A 17543-nucleotide genomic window follows, 5' to 3' on the forward strand; every position below is an offset into this window, starting at 1 on the left:
GAAGAATCCGTCCAACATAACACTGAGCTAACAATGGCTAATGGTAGGCTTGAGAGAACAACCAAGTTTTTAATCCCTTACGAAAGGTGAGTAAATCCTTACTCTGCCTAATCGGTAAGGGGATGGTGTTCCAAAGTGAGGCTGCTAGATGGCGAAAACAGCAGCCTCCCTGTCGCTTCCTTTTGAAGCGAGACACCTCCAGTAGGGATTTTTGCGCAGAGCGCAAGCTTCTGGTGGGTATATATTTAGAGATCAGGCAACGAATAAAGGCAGGGCCTTTATCTTGTATGGCCTTGAAGGTGATACACCCTGCTTTAAAGGCTATGCGCTGGGAGATCGGAAGCCAGTGTAGCTTTTCTAGTCCAGGTTTAATAGAAGACCATTTTGGCTGTTGTAGGATGAGTCTCGCCGCCTGATTCTGGACAAGTTGAAGTCTCTTCGACAGGCCCACTGGAAGTCCCAAATAGACGCTGTTGGAATAGTCCAGGCGGGACATAACCAGAGCAATAGTAACCTGGATTAAGGCAGACTGGGTGAGAAGATGAGCAATCTTTTTTATTTTCCTCATTTGGAAAAAGCTTGCTGAGACCACGGCGCCCACCTGGATTTTTAAGGACAGGTCCGAGTGGAGCGTGATGCCTAAGCTCTTTACAGCAGTGGACCTTACAGGGGGGATGCCCAGGTCTGCTGGCCAGAAGTTATCACTCCAGTTGGATAAACTGTTCCCGGGCAAAAGTAGTTCTGTTTTGCCCGGGTTGAGTTTTAGATGATTTTCGTTCATCCAGCATTGGATGTGTTTCATAGTGTTCTGAAATTCGGACACAGCATCAGGGATGTTCAGATGAAATATTAGCTGTAAATCGTCCGCGTAGTTGAACACCGTGACATTAAACTTCTTAAGGGAATAAAGAAGAGGGCGGAGATAAAGATTAAATAATAAGGGGGATAATGACGACCCGTGCGGAACTCCACAGGTGGACGTGTGCCTAGTGCCTATAAAGCTGCCCAGTTGAATTGCCTGAGTCCGGCCCTCGATAAAGGATGTAATCCAGCTCAACGCTGGTCCTCTCAGGCCGGCCTGTTCGACACGGTTGAGCAAGATGTCATAGTCAACCGTGTCGAACGCAGCTGAGAGGTCAAGCAGCACCAGGGCTTGGTGTGTATCGATATCCGCATTGGCTCTAAGGTTGTCCTGAACCGCCAGAATCACCGCCTCTATTGAATGACCCGGGCGAAACCCCGCTTGATTAGGCTCCAAGTAGTTAGTGGTCTCGATGAAATTAGAGACACTCTTAGAGACATGAGCCTCCAGCACCTTTGAGAGGTAGGGCAACAGGGAGATAGGTCTATAGTTTGTAAGATCCAAAGGATCCTTCCCTTGTTTTTTTACCAAAGGTATAAGGAGAGCTTTTTTGAAATCTGTGGGGACTCTGCCTTGTCTGAGGGATTCATTGAGGATAGGCAGGAATGCCTGTGGAAGGGATAGGCCTACTTCTCTAAAGATCGAAGGGGGACAGATATCATTAGGTGACCCTGATTTGATCCTTTGAAGAAGTTCCGACAATTGTTTGGAATCAATCGGGGGGATGTGGTCTAAGATCTCTGGATTCATGTATGTGTCCTCAGTGATGTTACTGGCAGGGTGTGATGGTATACTTTGTTTAATTGTGATGATTTTTTCAATAAAAAAATTATTCAAATCATCACATAAAGCTTGAGATTGTGCGATAGGTAGTGACGTACGCTCATCGTTACAGAGGTCATTCACTATTCTAAAGATGTCTTTAGTTTGATTCTGAGATTTCAGAATTATGCCTGAAAAATAGTCAGTCTTCCTCTTAAGGATGGTTTTTTGGTAGAGGCGACGGCTCAGGCAGTAGACCTCTTTATCTTGTGGGAGATAATTTCTGCGCCAGATTCTCTCTTTTTGCCTGACCTCTAGTTTGAGTTGTTTGAGGTCCGCAGAGAACCATTTATGAGCCTCTTTGTCGCGTGAGCGGGAGAATTTTACATTAGGTGCATGAATATTGGCAGCACTTTGGATCCATGAGACTAGCGCCTCATAGATATCATCTACGTCCCCCATGTCGTCAGGTGGAGGCAGAGTAGAAACCAGAGTATCCAGAAAAGCAGAAAGATCTATTGCCCCCCATTTGCGAGTTTCCCCTCCAGGCTGAGAAGGAATCTGATGTTGTCTCCTTACTTGAAGGGAAAAATAAACAAAATGGTGATCTGACCAAATACAGGGCTGAATCAAGATAGATAGCAGAGGGAGATTATGCGACCATAGTTGGTCGAGATGGTGGCCTTTCTCATGAGTGGAGGACTGTATGAATTGGGTCATGTTGATGTCAGTAAGTAAATCAAACAATTCTCTCGCTTGGATATCAGTGTCCAGGCTGTCGAACCACAGATTAAAATCTCCAATGAGGATAGTATGGGGATATTTCATAGTAATTGACGCTATTTGTTCGGCAAGTCCTGAGGGAAAGGCAGGCATAGATTGTGGGGGACGGTAAAGTAAAACCAGAGCTATGGCGCCTTTCTCAGTATCAGTTTTTATTACTAGATTTTCAGTGCCAGGTAGCAGCAGGGACGGGCGACTGATAAAGTTATGTTTTTTATTAATAATGGCCGCCACTCCCCCTCCAGCTTTACCTGGGGCACGATTTACTGCCAATATATAGTAGTCTGATGGGAGTGAGGCCAGTATATCGGGCTGCAAATTCTCAGTAAGCCAGGTCTCAGTGAGTAGTAATAGGTCGGGCTTCTGCGAAGTAAGTAGCAGGAAAATGTCCAGTTGATGCTTCACCAAAGATCTAGTGTTAAGGTAAATACAATCCAAATTGAGCAGAGGTAGATTGGAGCTTATAGGGGGTTTAATGGATACCATACTGCGTTTATAATTCGGTCCAGGTGGTAAAATGACCTGGGAAATACCAAGATCGCTCAGGCGTTTAAGCGTGTAGCAGGGGAGTGAGGGGCAAAGGGACGCTGGAGGTCTAAGGAGTAGTAGTTCCTGGGTAGTGTATGTGTAGTTAGGAGAGCGGGCAGAGTGACATGGCCCGGGTCCCGTGCGGTCACGGACGGGCACAGACGGGCTTACCTTAGGCGCACCTTCGGCGCGCCACCGTCGCGCCCGCTGCGCCCGTCCGCTGCGCTCCCGGAGGCACATTGCCTCTTATGTTCTCCCTCGGGAAGCACTAGAACGCTGACTGCGTCCAGGCTCCCGGGAGACACCCACCCAAGATGGTGCCTCGCACTCCCCTCTCCAGACCCTGATGGCCGGGGAGAGTGGGCCACGAGAGGCAGAAAAAGCGAACCTGCACAACCAAAACGTTAGTCACACAGAGTAACGCAATTTAAAATGCGCACATTCAATTTTTTAAATACATGTTGAATTGGTTTAAAATCAATGCTAAATAATAGCGAGCTCTCGGCTCGTGTCAGGCTCTTAGTAGCTGTACAGACGGACTCCGCAAGCAAAGCAGGGTGCTGCCACCAACCCTTAGCTTCACCGCGAGCCCCGTCGTCTTGGCCCTCTTATGTTCTCCCTCGGGAAGCACTAGAACGCTGACTGCGTCCAGGCTCCCGGGAGACACCCACCCAAGATGGTGCCTCGTGCTGGTGCTGTGTGCTGGTCAGACAGGTCATCAGCTCAAATTAAAAGTTGATTGCTACCCAGGTCCACACACAGATAAAGAATGCAAGAACAAAAATATTCTAGTACCGTCGCACATGGAGAAAAACAATTAGAGTGAACATTGGCTGTGACCCCTGCTGACAGGTCCAATGACCTGTGGTAGGAAGCGTGTGGTGCAAAAGTGATTGATTAAACGCTGCTCAACGTGGCCCCCAAGCAGGCAGACCCAAGATGGCTCTCCGGGTTCTTCCTCCTGTGTAGAAAATGTGCCATTGGAGTCTAAAGTTTAATATTGGATTGTTCGTGGGGCTCAGGTCGGGGGTCTGTCTCAAAATGTGTAGTTTTCAGAAGTAGCATCTCCTGCAGCCTCCGATGGAATGGGAAGGCCTCCCTGTGCTGTCGCGTCTGCAGCTGCTACTGTCCCTTTGTTTTCCAAAGCTCTCCACTGCTGCTGCCTGCTGCTTTACAAGGACATTAGAAAGGATATCTAAAGCTTCCTCTGCTGCTTTACAAGGTCATTATGGGGGTTACCTCATGCTTTCTCTGCTGCTTTACAAGGATATTACTGAGGTTATTTCAGGCTTCCCCTGCTACTTTACAGGGTTATTACAGAGATTCCCTCAGACGTCCTCTATTATCTCAGTCTTTCATTGCTGCTTTACAAGGATATTAGTGAGGATTTCAAAGGCTTCCTCTGCTACTATACAAGGTCATTACGGAGGTTACCTCAGGCTTCCTCTATTATCTCAGGTTTATTATGCTGCTGTACAAAATAATGCTTTACAAGGTTATTCCTGGGATTAAGGTTACCTCAGACTTCTTCTGCTGCTCTAAGGATATGACTGAGGTTACCTGATGCTTCCCCTGCTGCTTTACAAGGTTATGCTTTACAAGGTTATTATGGGGTTAAAGTTATCCCAGGCTTCCTCTGCTACTTTACAAGGTTATTACCAAGTTTGCCTCACGCTTTCTCTGCTGCTTTACAAGGTTACTACTGGGGTTGTTGCTTGCTTCCTCTGCTGCTTTACCATGATAGTAGTAAGATTATCTCAAGCTTTCTCTGCTACTTCAAAAGGTCAACACTAAGGTTATCTTATGCTACCTGTGCTGCTTTACAAGGTTATCATCTCTAAGGTCCTCTCAGGCTTCCTCTGCTTCTCTACAAGGGCATTGCAGAGGTTCTCCCATGCATCCTCTACTGCCTTACAGGGTTATCACTGAGGTTTTCTCATGCTTCCTTTTCTCCTTTACAAGATTATTACCACGGTTTTCTTAGGCTTCCTCTCCTGCTTTAAACGGATATTACCACGGTTATCTCAGACTTTCCCTGCTGCTTTACAAGGTTATCACCAAGGTTATCTCCAGCTTCCTCTGCTGCTTTAAAAAGATATTACCAAGGTTTTCTCAGACTTCCCCTGTTGCTTTACAAAGTTATCACAAGGTTATCTCAGGCTTCCTCTGCTGCTATACAAGGATATTACCAAGGTTTTCTCAGACTTCCCCTGCTGCTTTACAAAGTTATCACAATGTTATCTCAGGCTTCCTCTGCTGCTATACAAGGATATTACCAAGGTTTTCTCAGACTTCCCTGCTGCTTTACAACGTTATCACAAGGTTATCTCAGGCTTCCTCTGCTGCTTTACAAGGATATTACTAAGGTTATCTCAGACTTCCTTTGCTACTTTAAAAGGTTATTGCTGTGGTTATCTGTGGCTTCCTCAGCTGCTTTTCAATGTTATTACTGGGGTTATCTCAGGTTTCCTCTGCTGCTTTACACAGTTATCTCTGAGGATCTCCCAGGCTTCCTCTACTGCTTTACAAGGTTCCATGGAGGGGCTCAGTATCTCTAGCAGGCATGCAAGTTCAGGTAAGACTTTATTTTCAGCAGTATACCTACTTTGTAATGCTACTGTGGTTCTTGGGGGCACTCTAGCTCCCTTTTGGTGGCAATGTTGTTTCTGTTTGATTGTTCACAATTTCATTTTGAGGTCACTATTCCTGCATATGAAAATGCTATATGTAAATTGAAGGCAATATACTTATTTTTGAAGGCACTGTAGAGTACCTTATTTTTAAGGCACTTGCAGCATCTCTATCAAAGGAGAAATGTGCTTTATAATACAAGGGATTCAGCAATCGAAAAAACACCCATCTAATTTCATTATAAGTGGCGACTTATAATGTGCCTAGCCGCCGATTATATAGAAATGACTTCAGATCTGAACTGTAATTACAGTTGAGTTCTGACGTCACTGTGCCTGTTGTCAGAGCCAGCAGCTGAAGGAAAACCCAGGACAGGTCTCATAGCATTATTAAAGCATCTGTTTAAAGCAACAAAAATGAATCTTTGTTTTTCTTTCTTCTGCTCGGTTTTTCTAGCTTATAGTGATAAGCAGAAAGAACATGTTTATGTTTTACACTTCTTAGAAAATTACATATATGTTAGAATCTTTCTGCAAGTTCTACACATTCTGATCTATTGCAGCTTTAAATAACACTGAGTTGTACTGAACTGATGCTAATATGTTTTTGCAACAAATATCGAACAGGTTTTTAATGTGTTTAATTATGCACTAGCGGTTCAATTTTTATTCTTTATGTTTGTAAAATGCTCTCCCTTTCACATAATAGAGCTATGCACCAAAGATTTTTGTGATTTGTGGGAAAAGTGATGGTGTGCCCATACCTCGGAGTTCCATAACCGTATAAACTTGGAACTCCGTAACCTTTTAAAGGAACTCTGCCTTCTGCTCCGTTCCTCCTCTTGATAGTTAGTGAGCTCCTCTGTGATTTGCAATATCCCTATAATATAAGCACGGCTCTCGGTTTTATGGTATTTATTTTTTTAACACTTCCGTCTGTATTTATCCATATTTGTTTTTTGCCCATCTTATTGGTATTTATCCATGTTTATTTTGTGTTTTGCGAACATATGGAGTCAGAAAATGGTATATTTCCACATTTATTTAACTGATCAACATGCTCTCATACGTTGCTGCCTGTCGCGTTTTAGCAAATTAAGCAGCCAAATATAGCACAATACTACACCTTCAGGTAATTATGAGCATTATAATACAAATATATGTTATCAAACACCTGCATTTAGGGAAATCTCAACCTATTTTTTACTTCTATTGAAGCCTCTCTTATCAGCTGTTGTCCTAGAAAAACAGCATGGAGAGTCACCCACAAGTAGCTGACTTTTCTGAATTTTTCTGCTTTTAAAAAGAAAATACACACAGGAAATACTTTGTTTTCTGTCTCTAATTATCTGTAAAAATCAGTCAAAACAGAAAACCAGAAACCTCAAATATAAGGCAGAGGTCCGTATATAATGGTAAATACAATAAGTTATTGATGAACCTTTTTTAATAAAAATGAGCATGCATGTCCTGCACAGGAGCACTAGGCAAATTACTGAGTTTCCCTAACGCTCTTAGGCTGATTCATGAGATTAGAATACTGTATGTTATATTTGAAAATAAAATCTACAACCCACGCCACGCCTGAGCTCATGACTTTAGAAGCAGAAACCAACACAAGGCCTTGTGTGCCAACTCTAAAAAATAAAGAAAGAAATATCTGAGGCAAGGGCAAAAATGGGTGCTGAATTAAAAAAAATACATTTGAAAGTGCTTTCTATTTCTGCATACAACACAAAAGACGTGTTATGGGGCGCAGAAAATGCCTGACGTCTTGCTTGTACTGTACTACTGAACAGGTTTGTTCTGCCTAGAGCAGTGGCATGTGTTGCGGGTCTGTGGGGCAACCCTGGTTCTTGAAGGTGAAAGGGCTCTGCGCTGCTCATGTGTAGAAAGGGCAGACGTAACCATATGTTGGAGCTGTGACCCGCCCGTTTCTTGTAGGCCCTAGACTCATGTGCAGGGGCACTGCTTGCTTCACACTTCGAGGGATCCTTCCTTCCCCCTCCCTTAAAGAATTTACCTTTACCATCTCGAACTGGTGATGCAGGGCCACGCCTCACCTCTGGTGCTCTGCTCGGCCAACGTATTGACGTTGTGGCGGGTGCTCTGCAAGCCTGCTCAGGACTCACCTGTATCTCTTTGAGTCCACGGGGACCACGTCCATGGCGATGTAGTACTGCTTCTCAGGGTCCAGACCTTTAACCTTCACCCTGACAGAGGGGAACATGCGCCTGCGGGGAGAGTGAACAGTTTACAGCAGAGTGGAGGCAAGCCAGCACACACACTGAACTAAAAGAGAGATCCAACGACACATAACTAGCTCACACTGAACTAAAAGAGAGATCCAATGACACATAACCAGCACACACACTGAACTAAAAGAGTGATCCAAAGACACATAACCAGCACACACTGAACTAAAAGAGAGATCCAACGACACACTACTAGCACACACACTGACCTTCAAGAGAAATACAATGACACATAACTGAACCCACTGAACTTCAAGAGAGATCCAACGACAAATAACCAGCACATACTGAACTAAAAGAGGGATCCAATGACGCATAACCAGCACATACTGAACTAAAAGAGAGATCTGACACATAACCAGCACACACTGAACTAAAAGAGAGATCCAAGGACACACTACTAGCACACACACTGAACTTCAAGAGAGAAACAATGACACATAACTGCACCCACTGAACTTCAAGAGAGAAACAATGACACATAGCCAGCACACACTGAACTTCAAGAGAGACTCAACTTAACATAACCAGTACACACACTAAACTAAAATAGAGATCCAACGACACACTACTAGCACACACACTGAACTTCAAGAGAGAAACAATGACACATAACTGCACCCACTGAACTTCAAGAGAGAAACTATGACACATAGCTAAACACACGGAACTTCAAAAGAGACTCAACTTAACATAACCAGTACACACACTGAATTAAAAAAGAAATCCAGCAACACATAACCAGCACACACTGAACTAAAAGAGAGATCAAACTACACAAAACCAGCACACACACTGAACTAAAAGAGAGATCCAACGACACATACCTAGCACACACACTGAACGTCAAGAGAAAAACAATGACACATAACCAGCACACACTGAACTTCAAGAGAGAACCAACTTAACATAAACAGTACACACACTGAACTTTAAGAGAGAACCAACTAAACATAAACAGCACATGTACTGAGTTAGCAAAAGTGACCCTAAGAAGAATACAAACACACACAATGAGCTAGCAAGAGTACACCTGTGAAGAACACCAGCCAGACATTGAGCTAGCAAAAGTGAACCTTTAAAGAAAGGTTCTCGCTGAACTGCAAGAGAGAACCTATGTAACATAACCTACGCACAGAGTGAACTGCAAGAGGGAACCTACGAAACATAACCTGCACACACCGTGAATTGCAAGAGAGAACCTATGAAACATAACCTGTACACACAGTGAACTGCAAGAGAGAACCTACGAAACATAACCCGCACGCCGTGAACTGCAAGAGTGAACCTACGAAACATAACCCGCACACACAGGGAACTACAAGAGAGAACCTACGAAACATAACCCGCACACACAGTGAACTACAAGAGAGAACCTACGAAACATAACCCGCACACACTCTGAACTATAAGAGAGAACATAGGAAACAACCAGCAGAAACACTAAGCTACAAGAGAGAGCCTACAAAACATAGCTCACACACACACTGAACTACAAAGGAGAACGTACAAAACATGACCAGCAACACTGAACTACAAGAGAGATCCTTTGAAGCTTAACTAGCACACACACTAAACTACAAAAGAGAACGTACAAACCATAACCTGCATTAACACTGAACTACAAGAGAAAACCTATGACACATAAGTTATAACCAGCACACACACTGATCTGCAAGAGAGAACCAACTAAACAGAAACAGCATATGTACTGAGTTAGCAAAAGTGACCCTAGGAAGAATACCAACACACAGAGATGGTGAACTAGCAAGAGTACACCTGCGAAGAACACCAGCCAGACATTGAGCTAGCAAAAGTGTACCTTCAAAGAAAGGCTCTCACTGAACTGCAAGAGAGAACCTATGAAACATAACCCGCACACACAGTGAAATGCAAGAGAAAATCTACGAAACATGAATCGCAAACACAGTGAACTGCAAGAGAGAACCTACGAAACATAACCCGCATGCCGTGAACTGCAAGAGTGAACCTACGAAACATAACCCGCACACACAGTGAACTACAAGAGGGAACCTATGAAACATAACCTGCACACACAGTGAACTGCAAGAGAGAACGTACAAAACATAACCTGCACACACTCTGAACTATAAGAGAGAACATAGGGAACAACCGGCAAAAACACTTAACTACAAGAGAGAGCCTACAAAACATAACTCACACACACATTCTGAACTACAAAAGAGAACGTACAAAACATAACCAGAACACACACTGATCTGAAAGAGAGAACCAACTAAACATAAACAGCACATGTACTGTGTTAGCAAAAGTGACCCTAGGAAGAATACCAACACACACAGATGGTGAGCTAGCAAGAGTACACCTGCGAAGAACACCAGCCAGACATTGAGCTTGCAAAAGTGAACCTTCAAAGAAAGGCTCTCACTGAACTACAAGAGAGAATCTGAAATACATAACCAACACAAACACTGAACTACAAGAGAGAACCTATACAACATAACCAGCACAAACACTGAACTACAAGAGAGAACCTACACAACATGACCAGTACAAACACTGAACTACATGAGAGAACCTACAAAACAACCAGCACAAACACTGAACTACAAGAGAGAACCTACACAACATAACCAGTACAAACACTGAACTACATGAGAGAACCTACAAAACAACCAGCACAAACACTGAACTACATGAGAGAACCTACATAACATAACCAGCACAAACACTGAACTACAAACGAGAACCTACAGAACATAACCAGTACAAACACTGAACTACATGAGAGAACCTACAAAACAACCAGCACAAACACTGAACTACATGAGAGAACCTACAAAACATAACCAGCACAAACACTGAACTACAAGAGAGAACCTACACAACATAACCAGTACAAACACTGAACTACATGAGAGAACCTACAAAACATAACCAGCACAAACACTGAACTACAAGAGAGAACCTACAAAACATAACCAGTACAAACACTGAACTAAATGACAGAAAAGAGAGAGAATGTGGCCCAAAGACTAGAGCGGCCGACCTCGAAGCTGGGGAACCGGGTTCGAGGCTCGGCAGCGTCGCTCAACATCCTGTGATTCTGGGCAAATCACTTAATCTCCCCGTGCCTAACAAAATGACTGTGTCCGTCTGTAAAGCAATTGGTGCTCATGTAGATATCTTCGGGACGAGTTTGCGCCATATAACAACCCCCTCCCACCACCACCACCCCAACCACAAAATACAATACATAACCAGCACAGATACTGAACCACAAGAGAGAAACTACATTACATAACCAGCGCACATACTGAGCTAGCAAAAGTGAACCTACGAACACGCACACAATAAGGTAGCAAGAGTAACCATGCGAGAATACCAGGCAGACACTGCAAGAGTAAGCCGTCCAAGAACATCAGTACACTCACTGATCTATAGGAGAGAACCTACTACTCAGTGTGTGTGCTGGCAGACAACCAGCACGCACTCTTCGCTAGCAAGAGTGAATGTACAAAGAATACCAACACACAGAGATGGTGAACTAGCAAGAGTACACCTGCGAAGAACACCAGCCAGACATTGAGCTAGCAAAAGTGTACCTTCAAAGAAAGGCTCTCCCTGAACTGCAAGAGAGAACCTATGAAACATAACCCGCACACACAGTAAAATGCAAGAGAAAATCTACGAAACATGACCCGCAAACACAGTGAACTGCAAGAGAGAACCTACGAAACATAACCTGCACACACAGTGAACTGCAAGAGAGAACCTATGAAACATAACCCGCACACAGTGAACTGCAAGAGAGAACCTACGAAGCATAACCTGAACACACGGCGAACTACAAGAGAGAACCTATGAAACATAACCTGCACACACAGTGAACTGCAAGAGAGAACCTACGAAACATAACCCGCACACACAGTGAACTACAAGAGAGAACCTATGAAACATAACCTGCACACACAGTGAACTGCAAGAGAGAATGTACGAAACATAACCTGCACACACTCTGAACTATAAGAGAGAACATAGGGAACAACCGGCAAAAACACTTAACTACAAGAGAGAGCCTACAAAACATAACTCACACACACATTCTGAACTACAAAAGAGAACGTACAAAACATAACCAGAACACACACTGATCTGAAAGAGAGAACCAACTAAACATAAACAGCACATGTACTGTGTTAGCAAAAGTGACCCTAGGAAGAATACCAACACACACAGATGGTGAGCTAGCAAGAGTACACCTGCGAAGAACACCAGCCAGACATTGAGCTTGCAAAAGTGAACCTTCAAAGAAAGGCTCTCACTGAACTACAAGAGAGAATCTGAAATACATAACCAACACAAACACTGAACTACAAGAGAGAACCTATACAACATAACCAGCACAAACACTGAACTACAAGAGAGAACCTACACAACATGACCAGTACAAACACTGAACTACATGAGAGAACCTACAAAACAACCAGCACAAACACTGAACTACAAGAGAGAACCTACACAACATAACCAGTACAAACACTGAACTACATGAGAGAACCTACAAAACAACCAGCACAAACACTGAACTACATGAGAGAACCTACATAACATAACCAGCACAAACACTGAACTACAAACGAGAACCTACAGAACATAACCAGTACAAACACTGAACTACATGAGAGAACCTACAAAACAACCAGCACAAACACTGAACTACATGAGAGAACCTACAAAACATAACCAGCACAAACACTGAACTACAAGAGAGAACCTACACAACATAACCAGTACAAACACTGAACTACATGAGAGAACCTACAAAACATAACCAGCACAAACACTGAACTACAAGAGAGAACCTACAAAACATAACCAGTACAAACATTGAACTAAATGACAGAAAAGAGAGAGAATGTGGCCCAAAGACTAGAGCGGCCGACCTCGAAGCTGGGGAACCGGGTTCGAGGCTCGGCAGCGTCGCTCAACATCCTGTGATTCTGGGCAAATCACTTAATCTCCCCGTGCCTAACAAAATGACTGTGTCCGTCTGTAAAGCAATTGGTGCTCATGTAGATATCTTCGGGACGAGTTTGCGCCATATAACAACCCCCTCCCACCACCACCACCCCAACCACAAAATACAATACATAACCAGCACAGATACTGAACCACAAGAGAGAAACTACATTACATAACCAGCGCACATACTGAGCTAGCAAAAGTGAACCTACGAACACGCACACAATAAGGTAGCAAGAGTAACCATGCGAGAATACCAGGCAGACACTGCAAGAGTAAGCCGTCCAAGAACATCAGTACACTCACTGATCTATAGGAGAGAACCTACTACTCAGTGTGTGTGCTGGCAGACAACCAGCACGCACTCTTCGCTAGCAAGAGTGAATGTACAAAGAATACCAACACACAGAGATGGTGAACTAGCAAGAGTACACCTGCGAAGAACACCAGCCAGACATTGAGCTAGCAAAAGTGTACCTTCAAAGAAAGGCTCTCACTGAACTGCAAGAGAGAACCTATGAAACATAACCCGCACACACAGTGAAATGCAAGAGAAAATCTACGAAACATGACCCGCAAACACAGTGAACTGCAAGAGAGAACCTACGAAACATAACCTGCACACACAGTGAACTGCAAGAGAGAACCTATGAAACATAACCCGCACACAGTGAACTGCAAGAGAGAACCTACGAAGCATAACCTGAACACACGGCGAACTACAAGAGAGAACCTATTAAACATAACCTGCACACACAGTGAACTGCAAGAGAGAACCTACGAAACATAACCCGCAAACACAGTGAACTACAAGAGAGAACCTATGAAACATAACCTGCACACACAGTGAACTGCAAGAGAGAACGTACGAAACATAACCTGCACACACTCTGAACTATAAGAGAGAACATAGGGAACAACCGGCAAAAACACTTAACTACAAGAGAGAGCCTACAAAACATAACTCACACACACATTCTGAACTACAAAAGAGAACGTACAAAACATAACCAGCACACACACTAATCTGAAAGAGAGAACCAACTAAACATAAACAGCACATGTACTGGGTTAGCAAAAGTGACCCTAGGAAGAATACCAACACACACAGATGGTGAGCTAGCAAGAGTACACCTGCGAAGAACACCAGCCAGACATTGAGCTTGCAAAAGTGAACCTTCAAAGAAAGGCTCTCACTGAACTACAAGAGAGAATCTGAAATACATAACCAACACAAACACTGAACTACAAGAGAGAACCTATACAACATAACCAGCACAAACACTGAACTACAAGAGAGAACCTACACAACATAACCAGTACAAACACTGAACTACATGAGAGAACCTACAAAACAACCAGCACAAACACTGAACTACAAGAGAGAACCTACACAACATAACCAGTACAAACACTGAACTACATGAGAGAACCTACAAAACAACCAGCACAAACACTGAACTACATGAGAGAACCTACATAACATAACCAGCACAAACACTGAACTACAAACGAGAACCTACAGAACATAACCAGTACAAACACTGAACTACATGAGAGAACCTACAAAACAACCAGCACAAACACTGAACTACATGAGAGAACCTACAAAACATAACCAGCACAAACACTGAACTACAAGAGAGAACCTACATAACATAACCAGTACAAACACTGAACTACATGAGAGAACCTACAAAACATAACCAGCACAAACACTGAACTACAAGAGAGAACCTACAAAACATAACCAGTACAAACACTGAACTACATGACAGAAAAGGGAGAGAATGTGGCCCAAAGACTAGAGCGGCCGACCTCGAAGCTGGGGAACCGGGTTCGAGGCTCGGCAGCGTCGCTCAACATCCTGTGATTCTGGGCAAATCACTTAATCTCCCCGTGCCTAACAAAATGACTGTGTCCGTCTGTAAAGCAATTGGTGCTCATGTAGATATCTTCAGGACGAGTTTGCGCCATATAACAACCCCCTCCCACCACCACCACCCCAACCACAAAATACAAAACATAACCAGCACAGACACTGAACCACAAGAGAGAAACTACATTACATAACCAGCGCACATACTGAGCTAGCAAAAGTGAACCTACGAACACGCACACAATAAGGTAGCAAGAGTAACCCTGCGAGGATACCAGGCAGACACTGCAAGAGTAAGCCGTCCAAGAACATCAGTACACTCACTGATCTATAGGAGAGAACCTACTACTCAGTGTGTGTGCTGGCAGACAACCAGCACGCACTCTTCGCTAGCAAGAGTGAATGTACAAAGAATACCAATGCACACACGGAGACGGTGAACTAGCAAGAGTAAACCTAAGAAGAAGAATACCAGACAGACACTGAGCCAGTACGCGTGAAACTACGAAGAATGTCAGTAGGCTTACTGAACTAGAGAGAACCCACGAAATATATCCAGCACACACAGGGCTAGCAAAAGTTTACCTACGAAAATATACCAGCAAGCACAGATACAATGAGCACGTACAAGCAAACCTAATAACAATATAACCAGCTAGCCACTGAGCTAGCAAGAGTGAATATAAGAAACAAAACTAGCACACACTCTGACATAAGAAGTGTGAACAAACAAAGAATACCACCACACATAATGAGCCGGCAAGAAATAAATCTACGAAGAATATCATTCAGCGCTCACACTGCACTACCAAGAATTACCCTAAGGGAATACCACCCCAGTGTGAGCTTGCAAGAGCATAAAAACAAACAAGAATACTAGCACATACTGAGCTAGCATGAGTGTATCTACACCAATTATGAACACATTGACAGAGCGTAGGAGTGGACCTACACAAATCACCACCACACTCACTGAGAGGTCAAGGGCGAGCATCTCTGAACAATACCAGCATCATGCACAACCTTCAAGTGTGTGTGAGCATCTACGAAAAGCATCAGCAGGACACAGTGTACTCACGCAGAATTCAGGCACGCGCACCACAGTAACAAGAGTGAACCTACACAAATATAATCACACACGCTCAGCGTGCAAGAGTGAACGTGTGAAAAGTATCAGCACAATCACAAGCTGACAAGAGTGAGCATCGACGAAAGAGGTACTGCAATACTGAGCACACCAGGCTAGCACGAGGGAGCATCAACGAAAGAGGCACTACAATGCTGAGCACACCGGGCTAGCACGAGTGATCATCTGCGGAAAATACTAACACACATACTACGATGATCAGAGTGATAATCTACGAAACATAGCATCTCACACACACGCACCGAAGTAACAAGAGCAATCATCCAGGAGAATTAACAATAAACACACTGATGTAACAAACCTATGTATATGTGGGGAAAAGCAGCGCACACACGAGGTATGGGAATTTACCGGAAAAAAAGCATAAGTATCGAGGTGACAAGTATGGGCAGCTTTGAGGAATACCGGCACACGCGCTGGAATAACAAGAGCGAACATCCACCTTCGATACTAGAGCAGGGCAAAAGGAACTCAAGAGGCCAAAAACGCAACAGCGCACACAGCGTAGCACAGGGGAGAATCTACCCGCCGGCGCAAAATAGTGCGGGTCTGTGAGAAGTGCCACACAACTCACACACTCAGGTGCACACACACTAAGGCAGCACGAATGAACACGAATACGTGCATTGGTGTCCACGTGGTAGCAAATTTGAAAACCTACCACAACCCTCACTGTTGATGCTGTACACAGCGAGCATTTTTCGAAATGAGAACTCGCACACTTATATAACAACAGTGAGCAGATATGTGTCCACGCTGGAAACAAGGGGGGGCTTCTATAAGAAACATGGCTACAGAATGGTGGGTTCTCTTTTAAAACTAGTTATATGAACTGTGCAAATGCGCATGCAAGTGTCGTTGAATTAATTTACGCCGATAATTTTATTGCTACTATATATAAGAACTTGGCCACATTCGAGGTAATATAAAGTCGCGCTAACGTGCACACTGCTGTAAACTGTGCTGAAGTTCCCGCTTGTGGTTTCCAGCAAGTCGTACAAAGGAAAAGTTATTCACATGGACATCCACTTAACACTATTAGGAGCAGAAGAGCTCTTCTGTTCCTAATAGGGCATTATTTGCAAAGCTCAGTCACGCATTATTTATTCCCACACTCACGGGCTGATAATGTGAATGGAACGTGCCGAGCGTGAGCACTGCGCGTGCTGGGTGCTTATTTCAGTAGAGGTTGGGGGGCTACGCGGCCCCGAGAGTGAGCGGGGGGCGCAGGTGCCTACCTGCCGGCCTTGGTGATGATCATCTCGGTGCCAATGTCGTGGAAGCGCTTCCAGAGCTCGGACCCCTGCAGCTCCACCTGAGCGATGGAGGGCGCGGCAGCCCTGCCCTCGGCGCCGGGCTCCGACTTCGGCCGCTTCTCTGCAAGAGACCGAGAGAGGGACAGTGAGACAGGGCAGGGACTGTGAGACAGGACAGGCAGAGGGCAAGGACCAGGGGCGCCCCAGGGACCAACGAGACAGGGTGCCACGGCTAGGGCGCCAACAACATGAGGGGCAAAGCTCTTGGCACAGACGGGGCACCCTCAGCCACTGGCAAACGTATCTTGAATATCAACTGTGCATGAACACCAAGAGGGAAGAGCAGGCTCGTAATGGGGGTATAATGCAGACATTATGAGAGCCCAGGTACCATGCCCCCACCCCATCACCAGTGTTTTTAGACTAGCCCTGGC

General features: G+C 44.4%; 1 protein-coding gene across 2 annotated transcripts in view; it reads right to left on the reverse strand.

Moving 5' to 3' along the window:
• TBX22 (T-box transcription factor 22) overlaps positions 1-17543 on the reverse strand; it is a 333889-nt gene that overhangs the window by 64245 nt on the left and 252101 nt on the right. For both annotated transcript variants that reach the window (XM_078685923.1, XM_078685922.1), the window contains exons 2-3: positions 17092-17230; positions 7698-7799 (exon numbers count right to left, since the gene is read on the reverse strand). In XM_078685923.1, the coding sequence (XP_078542049.1) occupies positions 7698-7799; positions 17092-17114 (125 nt within the window). In that variant the 5' untranslated portion in view covers positions 17115-17230. The remainder of the gene's footprint in view (positions 1-7697; positions 7800-17091; positions 17231-17543) is intronic.

This window comes from Lissotriton helveticus, chromosome 4_1 (assembly GCF_964261635.1).
Source record: "Lissotriton helveticus chromosome 4_1, aLisHel1.1, whole genome shotgun sequence".
NCBI classification, from domain to species: Eukaryota; Metazoa; Chordata; class Amphibia; order Caudata; family Salamandridae; genus Lissotriton; species Lissotriton helveticus.